General features: G+C 43.6%; 1 protein-coding gene across 1 annotated transcript in view; it reads right to left on the reverse strand.

The window, feature by feature from the left end:
* LOC118423143 overlaps positions 1-13,304 on the reverse strand; it is a 46,449-nt gene that overhangs the window by 28,004 nt on the left and 5,141 nt on the right. Inside the window, exons 3-12 of the mRNA XM_035831149.1 lie at positions 13,195-13,299; positions 11,707-12,059; positions 11,325-11,385; positions 9,670-9,844; positions 8,853-9,003; positions 8,497-8,731; positions 7,382-7,598; positions 6,759-7,015; positions 6,124-6,234; positions 5,598-5,741 (exon numbers count right to left, since the gene is read on the reverse strand). Of these exons, the coding sequence (XP_035687042.1) occupies positions 5,598-5,741; positions 6,124-6,234; positions 6,759-7,015; positions 7,382-7,598; positions 8,497-8,731; positions 8,853-9,003; positions 9,670-9,844; positions 11,325-11,385; positions 11,707-12,059; positions 13,195-13,299 (1,809 nt within the window). The remainder of the gene's footprint in view (positions 1-5,597; positions 5,742-6,123; positions 6,235-6,758; positions 7,016-7,381; positions 7,599-8,496; positions 8,732-8,852; positions 9,004-9,669; positions 9,845-11,324; positions 11,386-11,706; positions 12,060-13,194; positions 13,300-13,304) is intronic.

Genomic DNA, 13,304 nt, shown 5'->3' on the forward strand with positions numbered 1-13,304 from the left:
AACGAAAACTGGTTTTGTTCTAAATTATTGTCCTTCTCTAGTCCTGTTCTTAGAACCAGTACGTTTCCTTTTGCACAGCTTAAAACGAATGACTTTGAAATCTTGATTAAGAAAGTAGTCAGTCTGTTTTTTCGACAAGTTATACAAAGTTGGTTGAAATACCAACTACGCCCCCCAGAAAATAGCATACAAGTCAAACAGCAACTCCTTTGCTTGAATTCACATATTTGTATAAATAGGCGACCCTTTTGTTCCTCAGCCTTCTTTCATAAAAAGTACTTTTTGTAAATGACATTATTGATGCTGAGAATATTTTTTGTCTTTTGACAGCTTTGTAGTCAAATTTGGAGATGTCTGTACAGCTTATCAGTATCATCAACTTTTGTCAGCTATTCCTCCTCAATGGAAACATATTCTAAGACAAGGCTCCTCAGAGCTACGTGTTTGCATCCCTGCCTGTAGAGATGTAACCTGGCTACATAGTAAAAATATTAATAAATGCTTATATGCTTTCTACATGAATGAAGCCAGATTATGTGAAACTTCAGACAGGATACAGTACACGTGGGAAGATTATTTCAACTGTCCAATACCATGGCAAAAGGTTTATAGCCTACCTTACAAAATTTCCATTGACTCTAGTGTTTGCATGTTTCAACATAAACTATTATTCAAATACTTGACCGTGAACAAGACCTTATACACTTGGGGTTTGAAGGAGTCGCCCTTATGTGAATATTGTAATGAAGATGAAGAAACAGTCTTCCATCTCTTTTTTCATTGTAGAGTTGCTACACGTTTCTGGATGCAAGTAGAAGACTGGTTTTTCGTCAATACTGGGGAACATTTAAATCTAAACCTGTTTAAAGTTATCTTTGGTGATTTGAATTGTCGGTGCCCAGTTTCTGCCAATATGATTATCCTTCTTGGCAAACACTTTATTTTCAAGAACCGTCAACGCTCTCTTAATTTACAAGCCTTTATTTCATATATGTCATACTTCCATAGGCTAGAATATATTATAGCAAAAAGGATGGATAAGATAAAAGAACACTTTGGTAAATGGGGGAAAATAGCTTTATCGTTAAAACAGTGAATAGTGAATAACATATATACAACTTCTGTTTATCATTTCCTTGTTATATACAAATGTGTACACTGCTATAAGTTATCCTCATTGTTTTCTGGTCTTATTTATCTTTTGTGTCCTACATGTACTTTCAGTATTATCGCTCTATGTATGATATGTGTATCTTGTGTTTGAAAAATCAATAAAAAGTTATATAAAAAAAAAAAGACAGGGAAACTCTGGACAATGGATCACGTTGTGACCTCAATCGTCATGCGCACGTAGTCTATAATCTTCCCGAGAAAGACGAGACGCGTGGTGGGCAGGACGGCCTTGCCTGTCGCCTCGTCTAAACCCAATTCCAGTAAGAGTCGACCCAGGCACGCGAATGCGTCGGGAGCGCGCGCCGGTGTATCCGCACCGCCCAAATCGTCCAGGTAGTTGACGCAATTGTAGCCGTAGGTGCCATAGATGAAGCGTACCGCGTCCGTGACCCGCTGACAGAGATGAGAGCCCGTACGAATTCCGAAGGGTACGGTGACGTCAGCATAACGACTCCCATCTCACTGAAAACCGAGAAGATGGTAGTCAGCAGGATCCACGTAAAGTTGACGGTAGGCCCGGCTAAGGTCACTTTTGTACAGTAGACAGCCGGGGCCGAGCCGCGCAACTAAGGCCGTCAAATCATCTACAGACGGGTAACGTAAGCGCACGCGCTCGCCGAGATAAGTGTCTGTGGAGATTCCAGCGTTTACTGACGTGAACTCGGGAAAGCTGAAGTCCACCACTATCCGCCTGCTACTAGAATCTTTCTTGGGAACAGTCTGTAGTGGGCTACAAATTAAAGGCGGGTTGAAGAAGCCCTTTGGTAACGGACTGATGGTGGCCCCGAGTCGAAGTTCCTTGCTAATGTAGTCATTAACATGATCGCGGTACCGCAGAGATGACGCGTGATTTGTGAGAGGGACATCTGGTTGGCGCGGGCCGGAGTAGTTCACAGGGAAACCAAATTCAATCAAGTCGCAGAGATCTTTATCTGTGTAGTCCGCTAGATAATGGCGCCACGCGGGGACGTTCAGCTTGGTGGGCACTGGGAGGCGGGAGCCTCTGAAGTTGGGCAAGCCGGAGGCATGCGCTTTGTTGTGCCAGAGCTGGAAATCGGAGAGGCTGGGAGGACGGGGCGTCTTGGCGTTCCTCAAACGATTGATGGGCCCCTCGACAGGGACCGGAGACAGGACACTGTCAGGGCCTGGGGGGCCGACCGCTGAGTCGACCAAATAAACATTGGAAGGGTAATCGCGCTGATCGCAATCATCTGACAACACACCGGGGCACTGAAAAACGGGCCTGGTGACGGAGGCCGACATCTGGGAAGTTTTAGCCGCTGGTGGCAAGTCCAAACAGAAGGGAGATATGGGGATCACATCACCCGACCGATTCGTACCCGCAATGCTAGAGCTAACATCATAATGATCGCACGAGTTCTTAGACGCAACTACGGTGGTCGAGCTACACTCACGGCAAGGTACATCAATATCATCAACATTTTAATGGCTAGATCGTGAAGGAATACATGACAAAGTATGAGAGGCGCCAGGGGCCTGTCGTTCAAATATGGTTACATGCGGGGAGAAAACCTCGTGGCGGGGGACATATGCAACAGTACTGCCGGAGGGGGCCAGTTGCTCCAACATAGGGACATTTGACGTGTGAAAACAGACGTCCGAAACAACACTACCCGGCCCGTACACATGTGGCAAATTACTTGAAGTACTCTCACGCGGAGCAACACAAGACATCGTGCCCTCTCTGCGAGGGATATCAATGAAATCAAAATCTGATCCCTCTTGGCAGGGAACGTCAATTATAACAACAACATCATCATCAGGAGCATAGCGCTCGTACGCATGTGACAAACTTCTCTCAGGATGAGAGACGTGCGATAGAATATCCTCCTGGTGAGAAGCACTAGGTAAATCAACATGAGGCCCCTCTTGGCAGGGGAAATCAATAACATTAAGACAAGGAAATATGTCAGAGTCGGGCCCCTCTTGGCAGGGGAAAATACTAGTATCGATACGAATACTATGACTAAAATTCTTAAGGAACGGGCGGTCATTCACGGTAGATGGTCCAATGTCAAGGTTTTCACATACCTCAGGGCAGTACGTGTTACGGAGATTTAGTCAGTCTTTAGTACTGTCCTCTTTCTTGGTCGTGGTCTTCTCACCACGTCGTCGACAGGTGGACCCGGCATGTTTATACTTTTGTCCCGTAGTGTCCAAGCAGTACGAGCAGTAGTGAGCGTAACGGCACGAGGTGGAAGAACACTCCCCTTTGTTGTACTTGTAACGTGGCGTTGTTGTTGCCCTTGAGGTTGTCGGGGTCGCCGTCAAAATAGTAGTCCTTGAGTTCCGTCCAGTCATTGTTCCGCTTCGTGGGGTCGCGGAGGGCCTGGTTGGTAGCCGCGTGGTGAAAGGCCCTGACGACCGGCCAGCGATAACGTGCCAGCCGGTGGCAGGCGAACTGAAGAAGGGCCATTCGTCCCCTGGCTTCCCAGGTCGGGAGGTTGGGCGACAGGAGCAACCCCATGCTGCCGCTGAGGAACTCCTCGGCCGAGAGGTCTTCATACTTCGGGGCCTCAGCGGACTGACTGTTGAAGACAAAGTTTTTGGGAGACAAAAGCTTTGTCTTATCTTTAGCGGTAGCCTTTTTGCTGTCCGGGGTGACGAACTCGAGGTCTGGGTAGTTCTCGTTCACCCTTGTGACGAGCTCCTTGTCCATTCGTAGGTGGTCTAGGGTCAGGTCGCCGGGGCCCATGTGGAGTCGCGCCGAGCTTAGCCGCCTCCTCCGCCGACGTGGATACTTTGGGGCCGGTCTGCTTCGCGTCGCCTGACGGGGGGTTTGGACCGCTTGATTTCAGAGCCCCTAGTCTCTTCTCAAGAGCTGCCACCTCGTTTCTAAGCTCCGCTTCCGCGATGGCCTTCTCCAAGTCCGCCTTGCGCTGTTCCAAGACGTCCATCGCAGACTTAGGGTTGGGGTCCTCGAGCTCGATGGGCTGCTTGTCTGCCGGTGGATCCTTGGCAACCCCTTGGCAGTGCTTGCCGTATTGGCCCGCCTTGTGACAAGACAGCGGCTCGCCACAACCGGAGCACTTCTTCACTCTTTTCGGGGTCCTCCCCATGATTAAGGTGGAAGGAGGAAAGGAAGAACGGAGGTGACGGATAAGAAATTGCGGAGACTCTCTGATGCAGCCTGCTCCCTAAGATCTGACGGCGGGAGTGAGTGTGGATCCCACGTGTAGGTTAGACTCCGGGAGCGACTGCATCCAATTAACAACTTTGATCCCGGAGGGGGGGGGGGGGGCAAAGATCCACTATGAAGGGTACATTTTCTTTTCTAGGGCTTGTTCAAGCCATACGCCATAGGCAGACAGGAAATACTTCTGTAGTGCTCAGCTGTAGGTTTAGGTCACTGACAGACCATTGTGCTTTACCGGGGATAGTACATTTCTGCTGGCTGTAGGTTTATGTTACAGGTGGGCTAGTATATTGTGACAGGGAAGTTCCAGTCTATTTCTGATTTGAGCTGTATTGTTGTACCCTCAATCGTCGTCATGGCAATAATGCATTTTTATTGCCAGTCTTGTTATGGTAGAGATTACAAAATTATTTGAGTTATGGTAAAATAAGTTGTGTTTGGGAATCATTTCATCGATTTCTTGAATATTTTAACAGCAATTGTTATCCTGTAACACAGGCATTTGCCTCTAAGGCGTCACCCAAAAAAACGCATGCCTCTTTTCCGAATGATTGTAAACAAATCGTCTTTTTAGTACGTGCGCTGGATACAGTTCTCAAAGCTCTGTAGAATCAGGATCTCATTGACGCGGAAATTGTAGAAGAGACACGTTTAATTTATGTTAACCAGCTATTTGCAAGTACATTATTATTAACTAAAAAAACATCTACGTAATAAGCATTAATATTCATTTAAGTCAGCTGACCAGGTGTAGGTACTAAATAAAGAGACTCTTTTTCACAACCGCCGGTATATTTTTATCGACGTTTCGCTGACCGTTTGTCACTTTCTTCTGGGCAATTCTGATTGGTTCACATCGACTGCAGGACACGTGTCGCCGCTTACAGTTCATATGCTGTCATAAAACGTAAAGTATTTACATATGACAAGGTGGGCCTTTTCTTCTCCGTCTGCTTCCAAAAAAAAAGAAGTCAAACCCAACCTGTTTAGTAATAGCCAACACTAGTACTAGAGTAGAATATTGTTTATACCTGTCCATTGTCATCTGTATCTATTATGTTTATATCATGTACTTGCAATTAGACCTCGAGCACAAACTTGCAAATAAACTTCTCTATGACGGTCACCGAAACGTCGGTAAGAATAATCAAATGGTTGTGTAAAGTAGAGTCTCTTTATGTAGTGACGAACCAACCTAATGAAACTATTCGCGGAGGTGTAGCTGAGCAGCCTACAGAAGTCCAAAGGTTTTAAGATGAAATGTTACCTTTGGTTTTACATCCGGATCCGCCTGATGTCCCATCGCCCACAAAACCAGGCTTACAGGTACACTTCGCACCTGTCCCGGGAGCCGGGATGTCTTCACAGGTAGCCTCGGTATGACACGGGTTGGGAGAGCAGCCGTTGATATCTGTGTAGTAGTATTTACAAAAGATAAGCAATATTTCATAAATGTCTTTAAAAAATTAGGTAAAGTTAAATTTTATATATGTGTAATGGCAAGAAGCTTTGAAATACACAAATTGTCATATTCTTTTTCGCAACTTTAAAATCCCTGGGATTTATCACAGGACAATGAGTTTCTTTTATACAACCAGTTTTTTTCTCACCTACTTATAGACATCAAAACGTCAGCAGGTGAGTAAAAGTTGGTTGTGTAAAAGAAGAAAACCCTCATGTCCTATGATATACAAACATGATGGAAGCATTTTCGGTGAATTATCACGCCTGGGGCGCTCCACGAATAATTGCCGCTTCGGCAACTCATTTGGATTTGTTTTTATTCATCCCACCTTTATCACAGTTGATTCCTTCGTACCCTGAGTGACAAGTACATGTGTAACTGTTCACTACGTCCACACAGTCACCGTTCACACACGGGTTGGCAGCACAGTCGTCAGTATCTGAAAAGTAATGAAAATACAAATCTAATCGAAACATCGAGGAACAGAAAATACATTTAACGTTAGTCACACACAGCTGTCACCTGCGTTGTCCGATTTAAAAAAAAAAAAACATACATTTTGGGGAGAGGTCAGATGATTTACGCAAGCCTGAGCTAGTCTCGTGTTATCTCGTGAGATCGAGACAAGGTCACTCTTCGTGAACAAGATGAACTGTCAACCGTCGAAAATTTGAAGGTGTCTACCATCCCTTCGAAAACAGTCATTGCTTGAAGAAAATTTTGAGTAACTGTATTGTTACGTGACTGATGAACCTTTTCAACGATGTGTATAAATTTATTGTTCAACCTGCTTTACCACTCGGTTATCACTATAAAGATAAATTTTTGATCAAAGTATTTTTGGCACATTTGCACCAGGTTTTTTATTTTGGTTACCAGAAATGGCAATCTATTTTATCAAATCAACATGGTCTAAACTACATTGAAATGAACAGCCTAATATGTAGTACAATCCATACTAACCTGCTGAGCCTTTGCACACAGTGTACACAATCCTGTCTCCGTCCGGATATGAAGATACTGTCTTTTCGTACAAACTGTATCTACACTTGTCTATTTTACGTTGACAGTATTTCTGAGCGCAGTACGAAAAACCGAAACTATTGGTGGCTGTAGCCCCGGCCGAGAAAGCCATGTTCGCCACCTCCTTCACACCATCGTTAGGGTAACAACCCAGCACGTTGTTGATGTACATATCGGAGTTGTACTCAGTTGGGCACCTAGAGGGGAGAGAGGATGATAATGTACCCAGATAACAACAAAAGCAATAACCATGTACCACAAAACATGTAACAAAAGGGCAAAAGTATTAATAAATTTTGTGGTCATGGTACAATTCATGCCATTTAGTCTTTTGTTTGCATATTGCTTATGTCACACATAAAGAAAAACAATAATTCGGGTGATTATGCGTGATTTATACGACAGAACTCTGAAAGACATGGTAATTACTAAAACATTTTACTTGCTAAAACGGATTAACACAATTTAGATGTTTTTAATTGATGATTATAACCTTAACCATAGAGATCTCAATCATAATACGAGCAACCTTTTATTTACTGCTGCGAATCTGCAATTCTTACGTGGAACGGCTCCCACCACTGTTCCAGGTAGTGTATTTTTCCCCACAGCCGGTAGGTCTCAGTCCATACTGCTCACACAGACGTTGGTAGTCCCTGCACCAGCTTTCAAAGCCGGACACACCGTCAACTGGCAGCCTTGCCTCGATGACGAGGAAGTCGACCCCTTGATATTTTTGGTTGGCGGTACGCAGAACCTCGAAAGCATGGTCACGGGGACCTGTGCAAAACGTGTTCGTTCATATAGAATACAACACTGTGTATTCTGTATCGCCAAAGGTATCAGCCCGACCGCGGGTCGGATCGCTCGACGGCCGAAGGGTGATCCGACCCGCGGGAGGGCTGAGACCGAGGGTGATGCGGAATACACCGTGTTGTATTTTATTTATGTCATACCCAACGGAGAAAACCGCTGTTTTGATGCGACATGCGCCAGAAGTTGAACAAATTTGTTGCCCTCGAAAAAAAAAAAACGTTGCAACAGTAATGTTCAAAGGTCCGAATCAGGTATTCGAACTTTCGATGGCGTCATACTCGGCCCACTCGATACAGTTCGATTTATTCGAATGGAGCCCGTGTGATAACCCCGGGCCGTACGGAAAGTTATCATCCGGTCCGGAACACCCGTATCGAACGTTTTCGCGTCAAAGGTATGACATAAAGCTAATTATATTATAGAGCTGATTGATTTCGTACGTAGTTGACTTTGGTACTGGTTACTTATTTCAGCTTTTTTTCTCTTCGAAGTACAATGATAACAAATGAAGGACATATGAGTAAACTTAAAGCAGTTTACACGTATGGCTTCTTGTAGATCTCTTTCAGGTCAACTGCTAATTGTATTATTTCTTTTTTGTTATACAAACTATAGAAATCTACAAAAGTTATCAAAAAGATCCTATACATTTTCGTGAATTATTATTTTTTTTCAATGCCATGAACAAAAGCGGTTTGTCGAAGATTCTTTTGCCAACATACCGCAAAGCATAAAGCTCTTCAAGTTTATGCTGTCAACAAATGAACACGCACACAAACAGAAACGGAAATAAAATGTTATTGGCAACCGCTAACTCTAACCGTATAACCCGTAACTCTGAAAGCATTAAGTTGGAACATACCTTCTGAGGCATATGAGCAGACTTTTTTGGCAATCTCGCCAATCTTTGTTGTTAGGTCATTGAAATCGTTTAACTCAATCACATTGGTCTCGTTGCTGTTGGCAATCGCTAGGAGTTGCACATGTTTGAAGCCTGCCACGCCGACGGCGAACACTTCAACACCATCCGAGAGCAGGTTCTGGGCGGCCACCGAGACGGAATCATATGATTCTCCGTCTGTCAACACGACCGCTACCTGTGGTAGTAAGGAGATATTTACGGTTGTTTCTCTCGTCTGTTTGGTGACCTATGTGTAGGATATAGCACTCAGTGTCTCTATGTCCTGTGTAGAATATATATACCTTTCAGGTACTTACTTTTGGCACATTTCCTCCCCTCCATGCTGCCTTCTGACGGACGTACTTCAGAGCATACCCGGTATATGTGCCGCCTCCCTGGTACTGGATGCTGTTAATGGCACTCACTGTAGATGGCTTGTCCGCTTTGTCTCCAAGGTTAAACATCAGGCTAAGAAATAAATTATTAGATATTCACTGATTTTTGATGCACGTAGCAGTACCTTATATAATTTTTCTTTTATCTGTAATATATTGATGCTTTTCTATGTAGCAAAGTTTGTATTTTTTGGCGAAGCATCAATTTTGCGGATTTGCGGATTGTAAAAAGCTTACGAATCCGACGCGTTCCCTAGACCCGGGACTTTTGCGGATTTGTGAATTACCCATGAGGCACCATTCCCGTGGAGACTTAAGCAGATCCATACAAAAGACCATATTCGGAATTTCGAGGATTTGCGGATTGTAAAAAATGACAAGGTGACAAGATGACAAGGCAGTGGCCGACGAATCCAACGTATTTCCCAGGCCGTTAGGAAGACCGTTGTCAGACGAAATTTTTCAGCAAATTGTCAACTTTTTTGGACCTAAAAGTGGCTGTAAGTTTTACTGATGTTGTCAACAAGTTCCAGTCTTTTTTCAGAAATAGATGAAATTGTTATTGACACCTTTTAGACAGTGTTGTGAACACTTGCGTCTCCGAGTTTTCAACCACGCGTTTATCACCGATGTCGCTCAAACCTTGTTAAAGCAATTTATTCAGACAAACAAAAAACAGCGCTGCATGTCTCTCCATTACTATACCGTGCTAACAAGACATGAAAGAACCAACACTCACTTGTTCTTGTTAGAATACTGTACAACACCAACCCTGGTGGCAGTCGGGCTGACGTCGAAACTGTTGACCACATCGACGACAAACTGTTTCACCTTTTCAAAGTTTGCAGTTCCTACGCTGTTAGAGCCATCAAGAAGCCAAAATAGGTCCACAGGCACCTCGCATGTTGATGAAACTGTCACAGTTTGGCAGAAAGAGAAGTGTATGCAGAGATGTAGAAGATGGACATAGTCAATGTTACACTATATGTTCGATGGCATCCAACATCATCATATGTATGCCCTCCGCAATGCCTTGTTTCAATAAAATAATAAGGTAAAAGACTTTCATTGAAGCTCAACTATGTCGGTAGTAATCATAGTACAATACTTAACTTTCGTCCAACACAAAGGTATACACGAACCAAATTGTAAACGACTACTGTCGCCTTCTTCAGGATCAACACTGATGACCAATCATTTCAGAACGTAAACTCGTGAGAGTTACGGACACGTGATTCAATTAACACGTGATCTTGCGGAAACGTGTCGTGTGTCGAACGTGCCCAAATCAGGGCACTCCAGCCATCACTGAACAGAGAGGGTGGGCATTATAAAGTTCATGGCATGTTTGACAATTTGCTGACGTCACGTATCCGCATGATCACGTGTTAATTAGATCACATATCAGTAACTCGCGTGTGTTTACAATCTGAAGTGACTGGTCATCAGAATCGTGAAGAAGGCGACAGTTGTTGAAATATCGGTACGTGCATGCTTTTGTGTTTGAAGAAAGTTAAGCATAATGCTATAAATAACTTTCATAGTTTCAACAACCTGTGTTATTTTGCCTGAGAAGGTGAGCAATAAAATGTGCTGCCCATGCCCCACGTGTATCGTCTTTGAGTGAGATCGTTGAAGTGCATAACATCGTGGACCTTGTTGCAGTTTGCGGATCAAAATGCCCGTATATTCAACCTTTCGATAAGTATGCATTAAATTCCACCCACGTATTGTTGTCTTAAGATAACACACAAATTTAAAACAAATACCACAGTGCAGAATAAAGTTATTATCTTGTGCATCACTGCAGTTTTTTAAGGGAAAACAGTAGGAAGCTGACAAGGAAGATAGCGGAGACTGCCATTGATGCCAACTAATATAGGTCTGGACTCAAAGATTCAACAACTGGAAGCGACCTGCCAGGCAACGTCTGGCCAGCGACATACTGCAACAAGGGGTGAAACGCCGATGAAAGCCGGATGCAGCTGAGGACGGCGAGTTGGTGGAGCAGAGGTACAAATGTATGATGTAGAGGTCTTTATTGCGATTATATGCTAAAAATGTAGTTTTGGAAATTTAATTTAGCGGACCTTAGATGGCGGACCTCAACTGCTCAACCTCAACGAGGGCCACTACCCGTCCCAAATTGACCGAAAAAGGGGTTGAATGCCCTTCCTTTTCTTTTATTCTGATATTTGGTTGTGGTTAACTGTGATACGGACTTCCCAGTATTTGATTGATTTTTTTTCCTTTCCAACCCTCGAAATCAATTTTTAAAAACGTTGTTATCCACCAAATAAATTTGGTCATTCTGGCTGAATTGACCGGGCCGTTGTTGAAATAATTCAAAAGACTTAAAAAAAGACACGACTCCTTGTCAAAGAGTAGACTTACCGTTACTTTGTGAACGGATCTGAAAGGTTGCCCCATGTACCCCAGTGCCTCGTACTGTATTCTAGATAAGTAATAAAACAGTCGTATAAACGCAGATGACATCATATCTTTAAAGAATATTTGTCTGTAAACTGCATCTTTATCGACCTGAGCAGCGCAAATAGAACCCACTACTATATTATTATAAAGAAAAATATTGTTAAAATAATGAAAACACAATCCCATATGCTACATGTTACTAACTTTACCGAGACTTCGGAATTCTCCAAGATACTTAAAGTTCAAAAGAACTAACTACATTTGGATGACATCCTGGCTAAATACACGTCAGGATGTCTGTGTACATTAACTCTTCCATTTTTCTTCTGTAGCGAACATTTACCTCCATATTCATGTCCTCAATGTCCCCACTGGAATCCTCGCTGACTCCTTCTTTGTCTTCATTGTCTCCATCATTGGCTTGCGCTTTGATGTCGCCCTCGTTGTAGCCATCAGTGTTTCCAGCGACTTCATCATGGTCTACGCTGCTGCCACCAGCGTCTAAATCAGTGTCTCCGTAGATGTCTCCGTCAATGTCTCCATCAGGGTCTTCATGGCCTTCGTTGTCGTCATCAAACATACCTGTCCCGTTTCCTGTGGTGCCTTCAATTTCTCCTCCAGAGCCTTCATGCGTTGCTGCAGTCGGTACATCCAGGAGGCGGAGAAGCTGCAGTACTTCATCAGAGAGGGTAGTGCCTGTGTGTATATAAACACATCATCATCATCATCATCCGGGCGTGCTAGTTGCATGGATAGACATGACTCTCTTCCTCCATCCTTCCCTATCCTCCGTAGCCTTGGTCTTCAGCCGAGCAGCCAGAATTATCACAACTCACATTACAATCATCATAGTAACAAATGACATTTGCCGTGTGGAATTGAAACCTCAAAGGCTGCAAAATGTGCACGAGAGCAACAACATGCTCACTATGACGTACATTTACGTAATGGTGTATATAGTTTTACTTGTTTGACACAGGTGAGAATGTTCTGCACTTATTCTACGAAATCATGTAATCCTACTTATATGTGGTCATGTAATTGTCATTTGTTCCAAGACCTGTTGATAAGCTAGATGTTTCCCCCGTTTCTTTCTCATCCAAAAGTTCATACATATCTTTATACAACAGTAAGCCAAGGCTGCCATAGTTGTACAAGACAAGTTCCCAAGGCGAAACTTGTAGGAGGATTTGCAGATAAAGACAACGATAAAGAAATTAGAATTGTCTCGTGCTGGTCAACCAGTTGTGTGGTTTCCATATTCAAAAATCAATGAGGTAAGACCGCTAGTATGTCATTTTTAAGCTTTCCGTCTTGGAAGAACAGAGACGATGTAGAAGTATTATAAGAGGGAGTGGGTACCGGTTCGGTGTACCGGTAAAAAAAAACCTTTTTTTTCTTGTTTGATCGGTCCGAAAGAAAAGCGGTCCTGAACAAAACAGTAGACCAGATGCTGGGCCGACTCAAAAATTAAATATATTTTTTACCTGCAGCCATTCGCGTGTTTTGAAGTATACATGACAACATGTCCAGCAAATAACAAGAGAAACTCTACCAAACAGAATCCTTTGTAAGCGAAACGAACCATTGTTTTGAATATAATAAGTTCACAGATAGTTAGGTCCAGGTTCAGGTCCAGGCTCCCCAAGCAGAAGTTCAGCCCCGGCTGTGTTTTTGACGTGTTTTGGGCGTTTTGTCGGGCCGTCAGCGTTATGAACTGTTTTGTCTGCCGAAGTGTATACGCAAAGGGCTATTTGCTTAATATGCAAAAGAGATGGACTCGGTATGAGACATGACAGCTAACGAGAAATTGAGGAGGAACTGAACGTACCTTCAAGCTCTCTCAAGAGATCTTTTGCTTCCTGGATCTCAGATAATGGTTTACCTTCGTCTTCCGGCAGTATGTTGGTCTTTTGGTTGTCAAGTATCGCGGATTCTGCA

The sequence above is a fragment of the Branchiostoma floridae genome, chromosome 9 (assembly GCF_000003815.2).
Source record: "Branchiostoma floridae strain S238N-H82 chromosome 9, Bfl_VNyyK, whole genome shotgun sequence".
NCBI lineage: Eukaryota > Metazoa > Chordata > Leptocardii > Amphioxiformes > Branchiostomatidae > Branchiostoma > Branchiostoma floridae.